The sequence below is a fragment of the Nyctibius grandis genome, chromosome 2, assembly GCF_013368605.1.
Source record: "Nyctibius grandis isolate bNycGra1 chromosome 2, bNycGra1.pri, whole genome shotgun sequence".
NCBI lineage: Eukaryota > Metazoa > Chordata > Aves > Nyctibiiformes > Nyctibiidae > Nyctibius > Nyctibius grandis.
The window spans coordinates 101,187,318-101,203,529 of record NC_090659.1 but is presented as its reverse complement, the minus strand read 5'-3'; the positions used below and the strand labels follow the sequence as shown (position 1 = coordinate 101,203,529).

General features: G+C 40.7%; 1 protein-coding gene across 1 annotated transcript in view; it reads right to left on the bottom strand.

The window, feature by feature from the left end:
• The window catches only part of STARD13 (StAR related lipid transfer domain containing 13), a 325,192-nt gene that overhangs the window by 272,451 nt on the left and 36,529 nt on the right, over positions 1 to 16,212 (bottom strand). The window contains exon 2 of the mRNA XM_068418853.1: positions 3,173 to 4,079. Within this exon, the coding sequence (XP_068274954.1) occupies positions 3,173 to 3,925 (753 nt within the window). The 5' untranslated portion in view covers positions 3,926 to 4,079. The remainder of the gene's footprint in view (positions 1 to 3,172; positions 4,080 to 16,212) is intronic.

Sequence of the window (16,212 nt, the reverse complement as noted above, 5' to 3'; positions counted from 1 at the left end):
AAGAGCATTTTTTTTAATGGGCACCATTGTATGACTTGTTTTCAGCAGTTTCTTCCGCTTGTAACAGAGTTGGCCACATACACAAGTTGTATTTTTTTCCCTCTTCACTCTACTTGCTTACTGTTCAGTGTACTTGGAGATTTGTCTCTGCTTATTAATTGGAATGAAACAAGAAGTTCAACAATTATCACTTAAATGCGTGTAACAACTATTGAAGAGGAGATTTGGACTCTGGCTTTGCTCCTGGTGACTGCCTGCAAGGGTCAGTGCTCACCAGCCTGGAGGAGGTGACAGCCTTTCCTCCTTTCTGTACAAAAAATAGGAGGTTTGCAGTCAGTAATGAGTACATTTACTTAGGAATGGCCCTGCAGGGTAGATCTTAATCACTATTTCACTGTGAACTCTAGTTGCAAAGCTTTAGCCAGGATCTTGGTCAGAGTGCTATGTGTGATAGCCTGTATCTGTATGGCCAAGGTGATCTGTTTCTTAAGCTATTTTTAAGTCTAAGCCTTAGCAGTAATGGTTGCTTTTGACAACATTTTTATGCCATGCTGTCTTTCCTTCTTTAATTTCTTTCCACTAGAAAGGCAGTTTTCCACAACCCCATTTCTAAATAATAGAAATAAGTAAGCTGACAATGACATACATTTGCTTGAACCAGAGTCATGGGGGGAGTTTTTAGTCTGAATAGTAATGCATGACTGCTGCTGAAATTTCAGAGACAAGATAATCCCTTTTTTTTTTTTAATTCTCGGAGGCTTTCCTAGAATGATACATACTTATTTACATAGAAAAAAAAATCAAAACCAGGACTTCATCATTGCATCTGTACAGTTTGTGAAATGTTTTGACACATTTGCCAAGATTTACTAGGTAATTTTGCATGCTTGTCTGGCAATTTATAATCCATTACTTTGCAATACAAGCTGCATCCTTGAGTTTATTTTATGGCACAGACATAAAGTAAACTAAATGACAACAGCCCTTTGCCTCTCTCTTTTATCTATGGGAATGACCTTCAGTAAACAGAATCCAAGGGATGTTGCACATGCATTTTGATATATATTTATATTAATGGGAATGTGTCTGAGTAAATGAGGAAGCAAGCCTTGGCTTAGGGTAGAGTAACAATGCAATTGTTTAATAAACCATGTGTCACAAGAATCTCTCAGGGTCAGTATTGCATCAAAAGGTGCACTGTTTTGCAAACATCTTTGGGCCTTGGTTTTCTAATATTAGCTGCTGAGAAAAAATTGTAAAAATCTGGCTTATTTCTCTGTGAGCTGATGGGTTTCCGCAGTAAAGTTGGGATATGTATGAAATACAGCACAAAACTCCCACTTAGTTAAGGGCAGAATTAGTCCCCCCAAATTGGAGATTAGTATTAAAGGAGAGAAGCAATTAAGTATTGTATACCATAATGTATGTGGCACTTAGTGCCATGGTCTAGTTGACACAGTGGTTGTCAAAGGTTGGACTTGATGATCCCAGAGGTCTCTTCTAACCTAGTTGATTCTGTGATTCTGTGATAATTTTGATGTTTATATGGACATTATATTCCCAATTCTACTTTCTTTCATTTAATCAGAAATCAATGAAGCAACTCTGTGTTATAAGCACTAGAAGTAAAAGCAGAACTGCAGACAGAGAAAAATAGAACAGACTGGGTAAAAGACTAGGGCTCCACTCTGATTTTCAAGGCAGAAAGCAGGTATATGTGGAAAATAACTTTAAAAAGATGGAGGAGAAGAGAGAGGAAGGAAGGGTTTGCCTGACCTGCAGTTTAAGATTAATTTGTGCTGCAAGGTCAGGAATGTTGGAAATTTAAGGGTTTGTTTTGCCCACTCTTTAGCGTAACTTCATATTTTTGTGCTAGAGCTGAACTTCTCCAATGATAAACATGTTTAGCTCCAGGCATTTGGTTTGTCACCAAGTGGGAGCAGGGGGAAAGACTTGCTTATTCTCCAGAGCAGTGAGAACTCACTTGGAAAGCTTCTGTTCCTCCACTTCCAAAAAACACAGCTAATTTACTCAACCCTTTTTTTCTGGAAAGGTTATAGTTGGATGATTCTTATTACAGAGTGTTTTTAATTTTGTCTTAAATCTTCGTAAGTTTTCATTTTGGACATTGGTCTATAGAGCATCAAGAGCATTGGTCTACAGAGCCTGGTCTATAGATCAAGCTGTGCCATGTGGTCAACACGCTGGAGGGAAGGGATGCCATCCAGAGGACCTTGACAGGCTTGAGAGCTGGGCCTGTGCAAACCACATGAAGTTCAACAAGGCCAAGTGCAAGGTCCTGCACATGGGTTGGGGCAATCCCAAGCACAACTACAGGCTGGGTGGAGAATGGATTGAGAGCAGCCCTGAGGAGAAGGACTTGGGGGTGGTGGTTGACAAGAAGCTCAACATGAGCCGGCAGTGCATGCTTGCAACCCAGAAGGCCAACTGCATCCTGGGCTGCATCAAAAGAAGCATGGCCAGCAGGTCGAGGGAGGTGATTCTCCCCCTCTACTCTGCTCTTGTGAGACCCCACTTGGAGTACTGCGTTCATCTCTGGGGCCCCCAACATAAGAAGGACATGGAGCTATTTATTTTATTATAAACCAGATCGTAACCTGTCCTTCATATTATTTTAATGAAATGAGAATACAGAAACACTGTTATTTAGCAGAAGCAGTGCTGTGGGTTAGGTGGCGCAGTGCTACAGTGCCACTACACTAAAAAAGGCCATTTTGCATCCCAAAGAAATATAGTCTTCTCCCTGAGTCAACCTGAGTAAACCTCTCTCTGTCTGCTCTCAGAGTAAACCTGAGCTCTATCCCGTTGGAACAGTCCACAGACTCAGGGAATATATGCTGTATGTGGCATGATATATGGTCTTGTAGGAGCAAGGGAAACTGAGCCAATGTTCCCATTTTAAAAAGCAAAGGAAAAAAGAGAAACAAAGTTTGACGTTCAGGCTGATGTAAGTGTGGCCAACCTGCAATAACAGATTTGTCTAATGTAAAAATCTGGTATACTTTTACTGTAGGTTTATATTCTTAATTATGTAATTCACATTAATTACCACTGTATAACAATTTTCACAACTCCTTCTCCTCCTGTAACCAACCTTAAATGATACCACTTATTTAAAACACACTTGGAACAAAAGAGTAGCTTGTATTACCTCCATCTCCATGTGTTTTTCTTCCTTGTCATGGTCCTTCAACTCCTTTTCAGAATGATCATTGCAGTCTTCTAAATGACAGATGTGTTGATATTTAGTAAGTTCATGCTTAGCTTGCTTGCTTTGAGAAACTTTCCTTTTATGAAGACCATTGAAAAACGCCTCATACAGTGGCTGTTCTGTAAACACATCATCATCATCTCTACCATCTACTTCTTCCTCTTCAGATGAAAAATCTTCTGCTTCTCCCGCCTCGCAAATATGGAGTTTGGTATTAGCTTCCTGTGATAAAAATGCAAAATCAGAAAATGTGATCACACTTGGTTTGTGTTTTATGACTCTGATCTCATGACTCCTTTCTGGTTTCTTGTCTGAATTTTTTCTTGTAAGGACTGGCCATTCTGCGTACAAGGAAAGGTTTAAAGGATCCTTTGGCTTGTGCCTTGCAGAACAGAGTAATTCTTCACAAAGGTGCTTTATCTCAGACTGATGGGTGGCACTGACACACCCTGCAGCCGTGCCAGGTTGCGAGGATGTCTCATTGTGGTCTAATAAGGATGACGCAGACAGCAAACTCAACTCAGGTTCCAGTAAAAGATTCTGAAATTCAGATGGACTTGACTGTTTTTCTATCTTTCTTTGGTATTCTTCATACTTTGCTTCTTTTGGAGTCCCCAGGCACTTGGTAGATGTAAGATAAGGTGAGCCCTGTTCTTCTTCATAGATGTTAGTTTCCATTCCAATGAGTTTCATCCATCAGAGATCAAAATGACTTCATTCTTGGTTTTCTTAAGAAACATTACTCAGCATATGTAGCCAGGAAATATCTTCTTATTTTTCCAAAACCATGATCACACAATAATTAATGCCTGGATTCTCATACAAAATATCTGAATCCTCTCTGCTCCTGAAAATTAAAAGAAATAAAAATAAAGTATTGAGGGTAACATGCTTGCATTGGAGTGCATCAGCAAAAGTAATCCTGAAACATTAAATTCCTCTAACAAATTTACTTACAGGTCTCTTCAAAAATATTTGATGTATGCAGATTAAATGAGCTTAAAACATGAGAACTTTGATTTATTTACCTTAAAGACTAGGAAAGAACTGGCAAATGTAGAAATGGTTTTTAAATATTGACTTTATGTTGATTATTGACACAAGTGGATCAGAATCATTCAAAGCGATGTTAGGTGTATGCTTGTTACCAAAACATGCCTCTTGTTCACTACATTTTAATTGTCTGTTAAATCATTGAAAGCTTTTCCATTGTTCTGATAAAGCTACTAAAATGTCAAAGGGAAGAGCAAGGAGCCAAAGTAAATGACAGCAAAGAAAGAACATTTCACTATGGGTAGAATTCTCTCTCTCGGCTTCTGTGAATTGCCAATGTAGTGCAGCACCTGTCCATTTTCAATAAATTTGCAAAGCAAAAAGAGAAGGCTAAAAATAATAGAGAGCTTCAGTACTACATCAGTTGGCCATGTCTGGTTTAAATCAGTCTTCTGTGCTCACTTCTAGGCTGTGCAGCTCCAACGCATGGGAAGAGGGAGCAGCTGAAGAACCTGTCTTGATTCACTGAATAGCTTACATCCACCCATAGATGTAATTAACTTTTTGTGACAGATTGAATATTGATAGTATTTATTTTAATGATTGTTTCAGCACTCCATCTGTGAGAGAGAAAAGCAGAACAGAAGCTTTTCAAAATAAAAAGAGAAGCTTAAGCCTTTGATGTATGTGGCAAACCTGTCAGTGATGAGGAAGACATGTCAGGAGGCAGTGCTGTGATTGTCAAAGTGGAAGCAAGCAAGGTAAGATGCTGGCATGTGAAGTGCCTCTCACTTCATGTGCCATGAACTGAGCAATACACACCAGCTAGGCATATTTGAGCGCTGGTTAGTGTATATTTTAGCGTTACAGACGTACATTGCGTAATACAAAGAATACAGTTACACATACAGAAAATTTTGAGTTATAATATTACCTTTGTCATTTGAAATGCAGCGGTAAACAGTGTGAGCACGCAGGTACACACTGCTTAGGTAGACTTGCTCTCAGCTGTTGCTAGCTATTTAGAAGTCAGACATTATTGCAAGCAACTGTCTAGCCCCCTGCTGGAGTCAGTGGAGAGAGAATGGTTCCAGAAAGTAAATGCTCTCACTTATCTTGAAAACTTATTTTGACATGGGATGAGTCTCCCTCCTGCCATGACTGTCTTATCCAAAACTATGGAGGGAGTCCAGACAAAAAGCTTACACTGATCACCCAACTTTTAGAGGGACAAATAAAGGCAAGAAGAATCTCACCCCATATCTTTGTTACACAATAATAATAGATTACATTGTCTACATGTGAATGAGAAACCTACTTGTGAAGCCCTCCTTTTCCCAGCTTCAAGTTAGCCATCTACACAGAAGTGACTTCACTTTCAGGATTGCCGAGCACCCTTGGTTCTCCCTAGCATTAAGCCAACTGATTGAGCACAATGTCTTTGAAAAAGAAAACGCAGTCCCACATTTGTAGAGAATGATTGGAATAACTAACATTTCACATAATGTTTTGTAGATTTTGGGCACAGTGAGAAAGCCTCCTGCCATTTCAGGTGAATATTATCTGTGCTTCACTATGAGACACCATCTTTGTTTTTCAGTCCCTGGCCCCCTCTGCTAGAAGGCATGCTGCTAGCACTCACACTCTCACCATGCAGACCCAGGTATAAGTGAAGAAGATTCACCTAGAAGACTCCCCAAAAGGCAGCAAAAGAGCTTTGGCCTGACTGCCCACACCAGCCCATTGCCATCAGGTGAGAGGATGGGTTGTGTTCACCAGCCATTGCTGCTGGTGGCTGCCTTGTTCCCCACCTATTGGTAGGTCCAGCAGAAGTAGCAATGCTCACGTCTCCAGGTCTCCCCCACAAGCTGTCTTTCCCAGCTTCACCCTTTCCTGTTGTCACTCTTCTTTTTCTGGCAGAAATTGCCCATCCTTAGCCTGTTCCCTGGACCCTCTTGAGTTCTGGTAATGCTGCCAAGCAGGCTCTGCTGTGATGACTCCTGCAGGAATACACCTCTGTGTTCATAGGACCATCTTTGCTGTAACAAACTCAAAATACAGCATAAAATGCTCCAGAAGCTATAGAAATTCTGCAGTAGGCAAGCGTAGGATAAGTGAATTACATATTTTCTATTTCTACTATTTTAGGATGATGCTTTAGACTCCAAAACATGAATTATCATCCCTGCAGAAGTTTGAATTTTTCATTATCTCTGGATATTCCTAGCATTTAAAATAAATTTTAAATTTTTCCTAAATTCTTTCTCTGAAATGGTTTCCAGATTTACAAGATGTGATATGAAGCTGTAAATTTTACAGTTTAATTACAAAAGGTATGAAAAAGTTTTTCCTTTTATTAGATTAGCTTACTCCATTGGACCCTTTCTTTTTTTTTTTTTTTCCTGCGATGAGACTGCAACAAAGAAAGTATGCAAGAGCAGGCTGGTTTTGTGCAAGTATGGCAAGAAATCTCTGAATAGGAAGTGGTAAGAAGAGAGAATGTGAGTGTACCCTTATTCATCCTGTGGAACATCTCTCTCTACTCAATCTAGCAGTGACTGGGAAAAAAACCCCACCCTTATATAAAATATAAAATTCTGTATTTTATAAAGAGTTAGACATAGATATTTATAGCTCCTAAAAATGGAGCTTTTTTGGCAGAGCTGTGGATTTGGAAATCCTGACCATAGCAAAATGTGTAACTCAGAGAGGTCTGAACATTCAGAGCTAAATCTGTACATGTCTTAAAAGGCCTGTAACACAGACCTGCAAAATAAGATAATTCTCACCACAGTTCTGAATGTATGCACTTACATGTTCTGAAAAATAATAATCTTTCTGGAAAAGGTCTTCAAGGCTTTATAAATAGGGAAATTAATATGCATATGTAATTCTAAATATATACTGTGGCATTAGCTCTAGTGGTAGGTGCTAGTGTAGGTAAAGATGTAGAATAGTAAAAGTCTCTTGGGCATATGTGTGTTTTTTTCCAACTAGAAGGGAAATGTGGGGGCTACCACAGCTAACTGTCCAAACAAAACTGACTCAAAAACAGCTTAAGGAAGAGCACAAATAAAGCAACACAGGACTTCTTTTCTTTTAAGCTAAAATGTCAAATGCACATCTGGGTGTAGCAACTTCAGCTTTAAAACTTACAATCTGAATTTTATTTTCTAAGGAAAGCTCCCTACAAATCAGCAATAAATTAATACAGATTTGTGATACAGATAGTGAAATGCTATGGAAGGAAAGGTCTCATGTGGTCTGGCACAAGCAAATGTGTATGTGCAGACTCACAGATAAATTTTTGTGTATCATGCTCCATTGGCTTGATTTTCCTTTGCCCAGACAACCAAAATTTGTATTAAAACTCACCAAATTTTGCACAAAGATCACACAAAAGGCATATATTAGGCTTAAACAGGAGGATTTTATAGAGAATTTAATACTCATAGACTCATTTCTATTTTCTTGAGTTAATACAAGGAGAATTGTTTTCTGGGGCAAATGATTATGCTTTATTTCATAGGGTTACTATAATAGCAAGTCACCTAAACTAACTTTTCAAACATTACTTAAATTATAGCCTTTCAATACCCATTATGTATTTTGGCATTACAGAGCATGTGAATGTATGGAATTCACCTGTCAGCCTGACCTCGGTGCCAGGCAAGGTGATGGAACAAATCATCCTGAATGCCATTACACGGCACATACAGGACAATCGGGACATTGGGGCCAGCCAACATGGATTCATGAAAGGTAGGTCCTGCTCGACTAACCTGGTCTCCTTCCATGACCAAGTAACCCACTTAGTAGCTGAGGGCAGGGCTGTGGATGTAGTCTATCTAGACTTCAGTAAGGCATTTGACACTGTCTCCCACAGCATCCTCCTAGACAAACTAGCTGCGCGGGGCTTAGATGGGTGGACTCTTAAATGGGTTAAAAACTGGCTGGATGGCCGAGCCCAGAGAGTGGTGGTGAATGGGGCAAAGTCCAACTGGCGGCCGGTCACTAGCGGTGTTTCCCAGGGCTCAGTTCTGGGGCCGGTGCTGTTCAATATCTTTATAGATGAACTAGATGTAGGGATTGAGTGCACCCTCAGCAAATTTGCAGATGACACCAAGCTGGGTGGGAGTGTCGATCTGCTGGAGGGTAGGAAGGCCCTACAGAGGGATCTGGACAGGTTAGATACATGGGCCGAGACCAACGGCATGAGGTTCAACAAGAACAAGTGCTGGGTCTTACACTTTGGCCACAACAACCCCATGCAGTGCTACAGGCTGGGGGAAGAGTGGTTAGAAAGCGGTCCGGTGGAAAGAGACCTGGGGGTGCTGATCGACAGCCGGCTAAACATGAGCCAGCAGTGTGCCCAGGTGGCCAAGAAGGCCAATGGCATCCTGGCCTCTATTAGGAATAGTGTAGCCAGCCGGTCTAGGGAAGTGATCGTCCCTCTCTACTTGGCACTGGTGAGGCTGCACCTTGAGTACTGTGTCCAGTTCTGGGCCCCGCACTTCAAGAAAGATGTTGAGGTGTTGAAGTGAGTCCAGAGGAGGGCGACCAAGCTGGTGAAGGGTCTGGAGGGTCTGACCTATGAGGAACGGCTGAGGGAGCTGGGGTTGTTTAGCCTGGAGAAGAGGAGGCTCAGAGGTGATCTTATTGCCATCTACAACTACCTGAAGGGAGGTTGTAGTGGAGTGGGAGTCAGCCTCTTCTCCCGGGCAACTAGCGATAGGACAAGAGGACACAGCCTCAAGCTTCACCAGGGGAGGTTCAGGTTGGACATTAGGAAGAATTTCTTTTCAGAAAGGGTTATTAGACATTGGAATGGGCTGCCCAGGGAGGTGGTGGAGTCACCATCTCTGATGTGTTTAAGAAAAGACTGGACATGGCACTTAGTGCCATGGTCTAGTTGACAGGGTGGTGTCAGGGCAATGGTTGGACTCGATGATCCCAGAGGTCTCTTCCAACCTGATTGATTCTGTGATTCTGTGTAATTTTCTTCTTTCTTTAAATCCAATTTCAACTTGAACTGACATAGTAAACCAGCAAATCAAGTCCTGATCTTGGCTGGAACAATACACCACTCATCTAAAATAACGAGTTTTTACCCCTCAGCCCCTAATGCTTTTGATTCCCTTTCACAATGACTTTTCTTAATATTTCGCATTGACTTAAGCAATCTTCCCCTGAAAAATTAAGCAAACGAGCTAACAGAATGTGAGACACACAGACTAAGAGCAGATTAGGAGATTAGGATTTTTTTTTCCTGATGATAATTTTACCTGTTTTGCAAGGTAACCCCATATTTTTCAATTCAGTTAATTTCCATAAGCGTAACAACAGGAACTCAGTTAGTAGCCAAAAGATCCTCCAAGCATTGGGGCAGAACAGAAAAAGAAGTGAGCAGATCCTTAACAAAAGGCATTTCAGCTTTCTTGCTGCACAAGAACTCTGTCAACAGAAGTATGTGAGAGAATCCCTGGGGCGAAAACAGCCTTCTGCAAGCACTGGCCAAATTATTCACAGAAAAAGACCGAAAAAAAAGGAGAGGGAAGGAAAAAAATAAAAAGAGAGAGCATGAGCATGCTTCACAGGAACACCAGGCACTTCTAAAAATACAGTGTGACCTCATTCTTCACATTATGCCAGACCTTAACATTGTGCTTTGCTTTATCACCTGGAGCACCTGGAGTCAGGTTCCCACTGCACACACTCGACTTTGGATGCTGTCAGGTTTTGAAAAGGTAGGCTGTGAAATGCCTTTTGAGGTGGTATAAAGCCAGTATAAAGGCATACCAAAATTGGCTTTCCATGTCACTTGCAAATTCTTCTTATTGTTTGCCCATGTTTCTTCAAGACCTACATTTGCCACCAAGGTTGCACGAGTCTTCCCTTTTATATGTATTAATAGGATCACAGCTTGCAGACAGACTTCTGCATACGCTGCAAAGTGTAGCTATAGTGTAGGTTACTGGACGTGTGAGATTCTGAGTGTGATTATAAATCAGTTATTTGCAAGTCTAGCCTGGAAAGGAAAAGGATGAATTGTCATTGGAAATATAGAGTGAGAAGGTCTGAGTTATAGTTTAATTTTGGAAGTGTTTTTCTGTATTGCTTTTGATTAGAGCAAACAGCAAAAATCAAAAAGCTGCAATACCTTTCTGCTCATGTAATGGATCTTGCATGCTGGTAGTAGTAGATTACAGTTTTCACCTTGAGATATCCAGGCACAGATATTTGGCACAGATGCTGCCAAATCTACGCCAGTGAGGGAGGCGGCACTTAGATGCTAATTTCTCTTGCACCTCACACACCTGATCGCCTTCGCTGAAGTTAAACAGTATTTCAGTCAGCAAAGAATTTGGCATATTTATGAATGAGTCATTCAGCAAATGAAGCCACATTTTGAGGCAACCATTTTACAGGAATTACTTTATATGACAGTTTAGTGAGGCTTGTCTCAACTTTGAAGTGTTTATTATCCCAGGACAGCTCTGCTACCAGGCCACTCCTTTAGCTTTGCCATGTCTGTCCCCACCTCCACTGTGGCAGAAGCTCATTTTACATTGCCAAGGAAAGTAAAATATCTTCTCAAATGCAATAAACTACAATGATAAAGAGGCACTTTGCTAATTTAACTGTGCTTACATTCATGTTTGTCTTAGGCGCAACTGTCAGTCAAAAATGTGCTGTTTTCCAACCATCATCTTAACTAACGCAGCTATGTCAGCAATATATTTACAGCTGGACCTACTTGCAATATATAGGAGGGAAAGACTCTGCTCCAGGAGGGATCATTGACACATTTTATGTGATTAGTTGAGTCCGAGGTTGAGTTTAATCCAGCCGAGGTGCTAACATCCTGCCAGTGTGCTGGCTCAGTTGTGTTTTGGTCTAAAACAGCATTCTCAACAGCACTGTCATTGTCACCTTACCACCATGCAGGAACGCTGTTTTAATTGCACATAAGGTGAGAAAATACCCTCTGTAATACAACTATTGCCACGTCTAAGAACTTAAGTCCATGGACGTGTTTAGTCCTAGTTAGTTTACATAAAGTGGGCCTTGACTTTGCAAATCAGTCTGCTCCGTGCAGCCTATGAATAGTGTGGTTACGATCGTGAGCAAAATCAAACAGCAGGAACGTACGAGCACCAGTAAAGCGAAGCACTAGACATGGTTCTTCACACTTGGAAAAGTCTCATACTTGCATACCTGATTGCATCCTCTCAAAAGAAGGTATCGAAAAGGTGTCAGATGTGAATGGGGAACTGAAGATATATGTGTTTCAGCATGTCTCTGAGAACATTAATGAAGCATCTTTAAAGAGTAAGATCTGGCTTTCCTTATGCCATTAGGTTTCTTTTAGCATTGCATTCGATGTGTTGCTTTTGTATTCCCTGTTCTGCCTCACGTATTTTGTCTTGCACCTATGAAACACAGCATCAAGCTCCTGATGAGGTATTGGCCTGAGGTTGTTTGACTACATGCTTTTAGAAGGTAATTTCGAGTGATTTAAGATTACAGTCTGAACTGCTTGAGAAATTAAACCCGATGTGAAGTTGCTGAAAATCCTAATACTCATGAGAAAGAAGGGGTGAAGGGGTGTGAGTGTGCATATGCATTTATCTAAAATCTGTGGTATTAGATGAAAACCAGATTTTTTTTATATTGCCCTAGAATACTTTGGCTTTGTTTTTATACGAATGGTGCAATCAACATGAAACAGGAAGAGCAGCCAGTCATACACAGACACTGTTCATAAACAGAGGCCCCAAAAAAGAACTAACACCTAATAAATATTTTTAAAATAACACTGGATAAACCACATAGGGGGAAAATAAAAGTCTGTCTCCCTTTAGGTTGAGGATCTTGGCATTGGTAAGATCCTAACTCTTCATCTAAGTAGCCAGTCCAAACCAAAGTCAGGAAACAGCCTTTCTGCAAGCAGAGACACACAGGTATGAGCTGTTTCTCCCTCCAGTTTAAATACTACCACTGTTTCTTCTGCCTGTAAACTGAATTCCATTACATATGTTCAAGGGATGCTCAGTGGACTGGTTGGAAATTAATCTTCATTTTGCACAAGGGGAAAGAGGCTGGAAGAAACAATTTTCTCATGTTGAAGGATATCTATATTAAGATAGAGTCCAGAGGAGGGCCACGAAGATGATCAGAGGGCTGGAGCACCTCTCCTATGAAGAGAGGCTGAGAGAGTTGGGGCTTTTCAGCCTGGAGAAAGGAAGGCTCCGGGGAGACCTCATAGCAGCCTTCCAGTATCTGAAGGGGGCCTACAGGAAAGCGGGAGAGGGACTTTTTAAAAGGGCAAGTAGTGACAGGATGAGGGGGAATGGTTTTAAACTGAAAGAGAGTAGGTTTAGATTAGATATTAGGAAGAAATTCTTTACTGTGAGGGTGGTGAGACACTGGCACAGGTTGCCCAGAAAAGTTGTGGATGCCTCCTCCCTGGCAGTGTTTAAGGCCAGATTGGATGAGGCTTGGAGCAACCTGGTCTAGTGGAAAGGTGTCCCTGCCTGTGGCAGGGGGGTTGGAACTAGATGATCTTTAAGGTCCCTTCCAACTGATTCTATGATATGAAGATGGATGGCTTAAGGGTCATATTCACATCTTTACTTTTTGTTTCAAGCTCACGAAGCCCACTTTGGGTGGCTTCCAAAGTTGCATGCATCCCTCTGAGAAATCTCTGCTGAACCTGTGACACCCACCAGCAGCCAAAGACACAGGACAAAGGCAGTTGTTTTGGCACTTTGTAGGGACAGAGACTGGTATAGATCTGTGTTTATTGTATGGTTCATAATTCCTTAAAAATGAAAGAAATTAAGTTCTTTAAAGTTATTTCCTTTTTTTTAAAGAAGGAAAACATATCACTGCCTTGGGTGCCTTCATGAGAAGGTATCAATTCATGTTAATTTCACTTATAATCATTATTATTCACTGTCTGCATGTAAGAAATTAGATGCTTGCATCTACTGTGACCACACAGCCAGCAGAAGAGATGTAAGCAGGAATCAAATTTTCTTTATCACAGAAAGCCATGTCTTAATCACATCTCATTTTCCATCCATAAAAATTGTTTTGTTTGATTTACTAATTGTCATGATTGAATCTACATAAAGAACAGAGGAGATGACAGAGGCTTCAGCAGGCATCATGACTAAGGATCAGTGCTTACTTTAATAAGCTGAACTCTTCTTGCTAATTCTATTTATGGAGAAGAGTTCCATTGCACTAGAAATGTCTACCCCTTTTTCCCCTGAACTGGGTTCTCTTAAATAGGGATAAACCAATGATGTTAACCAAACCGCCACCCGTCCAAGCCCTTGATTTTCCCAGAATCTATTAAATTCCTCCAACATCTCCAACAACCTTCAGTAAGTCTTTAGTGCCCTGCTTTTGCTTCAAGCTTCCCTCACACCAGCAAGTTAAATTTCAAGTCCTGATTCTACTCTTCAAAGTCATTTCCATGCCTTGACTCTTGCTTCAGCTCTCTGTCCTTGCAATCTGTGGCCGTGCCCACCACAAGGTGAAAGTCTGGCACAGGGGCAGAGGCTTCCCAGCAGCTGCCAACATCTACTGCGCTCAGCTTATGAGAAACCACAGTAAATATAAAACTCTCTGGCTGTTTTCTGAGCAGAGTATAAACAGAAAAGTAAGTCACAGGACACTGGTGTTTGGGATAAGAACAGGCTCAGGCCTCTACAAAAATTCCCAACTAGTTTGAAACCAGCCAGCCTCGGGAGCTGGGAGCAGCCAGACTGTGGCAGCTACTGAACCCTGCACAAGTTTATTAATCCTGCTTACAGGACTTGGTGTTTCTGATACCTAAACCAGCTCACTAAATATCTGAAGGAAAAATAGGGAAAAATTCAATTGTTTAAACAGGCTTCTAGTTCTCTTTGAGACACCCTAGACTGCCCCACCCAGCCTCTAGCTGCCAGCTCAGAGGCGTGAAACTCCTCCAACTCCTTTGCCATACCTACTGTGAGGATGTCCTGGGGTATCTCAAAGGGCACTGCTAGGCACCCGCAGGTAGGCACTTGTTTAGGCAAATGAATTGTACCTTCAGTTTACTTAGTAGGCTATTCAAAGGATTTAACTGTAGGCACCTAATTTTGAAGACTAATTTAGGATTCTTAGGTAAGTGCCTCAACCCCTCCTTTGCCTATATAAAAAGCATATGTTCTTAATGTATGCACCTATATTCAGCTGGCATAAGCACTATATTGCTTAAAAAAATTATGTATGAGTCTCCTGGTTTAGCAAAGCAGCTTCTGTAGGAAGCCAAATTGATCAAAACTGCCAGCAGCTCTCTGCTGTGTAGGGACCTGTATCTGTGCTGCAGTACATTATTATGGAAAGATTCAAGGCTAAATCAGAACATACTCAGAAAACAAACAAGAACAAGTCCTTTAGTACCATGTGTATTAAATCAGTTTGTGGCATTTCAGCTTCCCAGGTTTGTACTCCTATCAGTCTTTTAAAGTTTCTGCGGTGTTTTGGCAACGCGCTACATTTCTCCGTTGAAATACGCTGCTTAATGCAAGACTGGTAAACAGCTTGAATAGGCAGGGCTTTGATTTATGAACTGCATCAATATGGTAATAAGGATGTTGGCTGGGCAATTAGTTTTAAATTGCATAAGCTCACACTAGCTCTTATTATTATGAATACAAAGGTTTGTCAGAACACCTCTGAGTTCAGTATTTCAGAATCCTCGGGTGTCTTTATACCTATTAGACCAGAACTGCAGCAAATTAAAGCCTCTGCTACACCTTCTGAATCTAATATCACTAAACCATTTGTATGAAAATATCAGCAGTAAATAGACGCATCCATTTAAAATGCTACTTTGCATGCTTTTTTTTTTTTTTTCCATTTCAGGATGGGCTTTGGACTCCAGCAATGTCTTTATCACCCTCTCTAATCAGTATCTGTAATGAATGCTAAAGAAATGGTGACCCCCTCAATAAGTGCCTATTACTACAAAGGCCATGCTGGAGGGCAGGCTTCTCCTCTCCAGACCTGCTGTGTGCATGAGATATAAATGGCAGCAAGGGAGGACTGTGTCAGCCGCAACAAAGATAAGTTATTTCAGAGGGAGCAAAAGTTATTTTGGAGGAACCTCCTCTGATCCATGTCTGTATGTGCAATAAGGCCAAGACGAATCCTGCTCAATCAGTTTTGGTCAAGAAATATTTTTTGGCAAAAGAACTCTTCCCTCAAAACTGATATTTTTGATGGATGACCCAATGCATTTTTGTTTAATCTGAAAAAAAGAAATTCATTTATGTTGGGGGATATTTACTCCTTTTGATTAATCCATTTAATTTTTCTGAGCTTCCAGAAGAAAGAAGTGTTCAAATATAAAGTGTTCAGATGAGTATTTCAGTATTTTCAACTCTTCTATCTCTTGCTTCCCCATGTGATTTTTTTTTTTTTGTGTATTATTAAGTATGCAGTCAATTTGACAGAAACTCACAGTTCTTTTGAATTCTTCTGTTTTTGGGTAAGTTTAAGGTTTTTTTTTGCCCAGATATACCAGGCAAAGTCACAACACCCAGCAATACTTTAGTGACAGCTGCTTTAGAGGTGTCCAAAGTTTTATTTATGTACAGAAGGAAGTGTTTGTTAAGCCAAGGTGCATATTTGAGGCCTGAATAGCTATTTGGAACAAATTCCGTTTGCCTTTCTGCTTTTCGGTTATTCTTCTCCTCCCTTTTGAAAGCTTCCAATAATTGATTACACTCATCTGCTTTCCACTTTCAGTTCTTAAATTCCAGATTTCTACTTACTGAGATTTCTTATTGTGTTTGCTAATTTAAAGAGACTTAATGGTATCAGATGATCTTTTCCCCATAGAAGGGATCTTTCTAGACTTTTTATCAAATAACACCTCTCCTTTTTGGATAAACTCAAACAACTAATAATTTCAAATTGTGTAACAAATGTAGTCTAAACATATC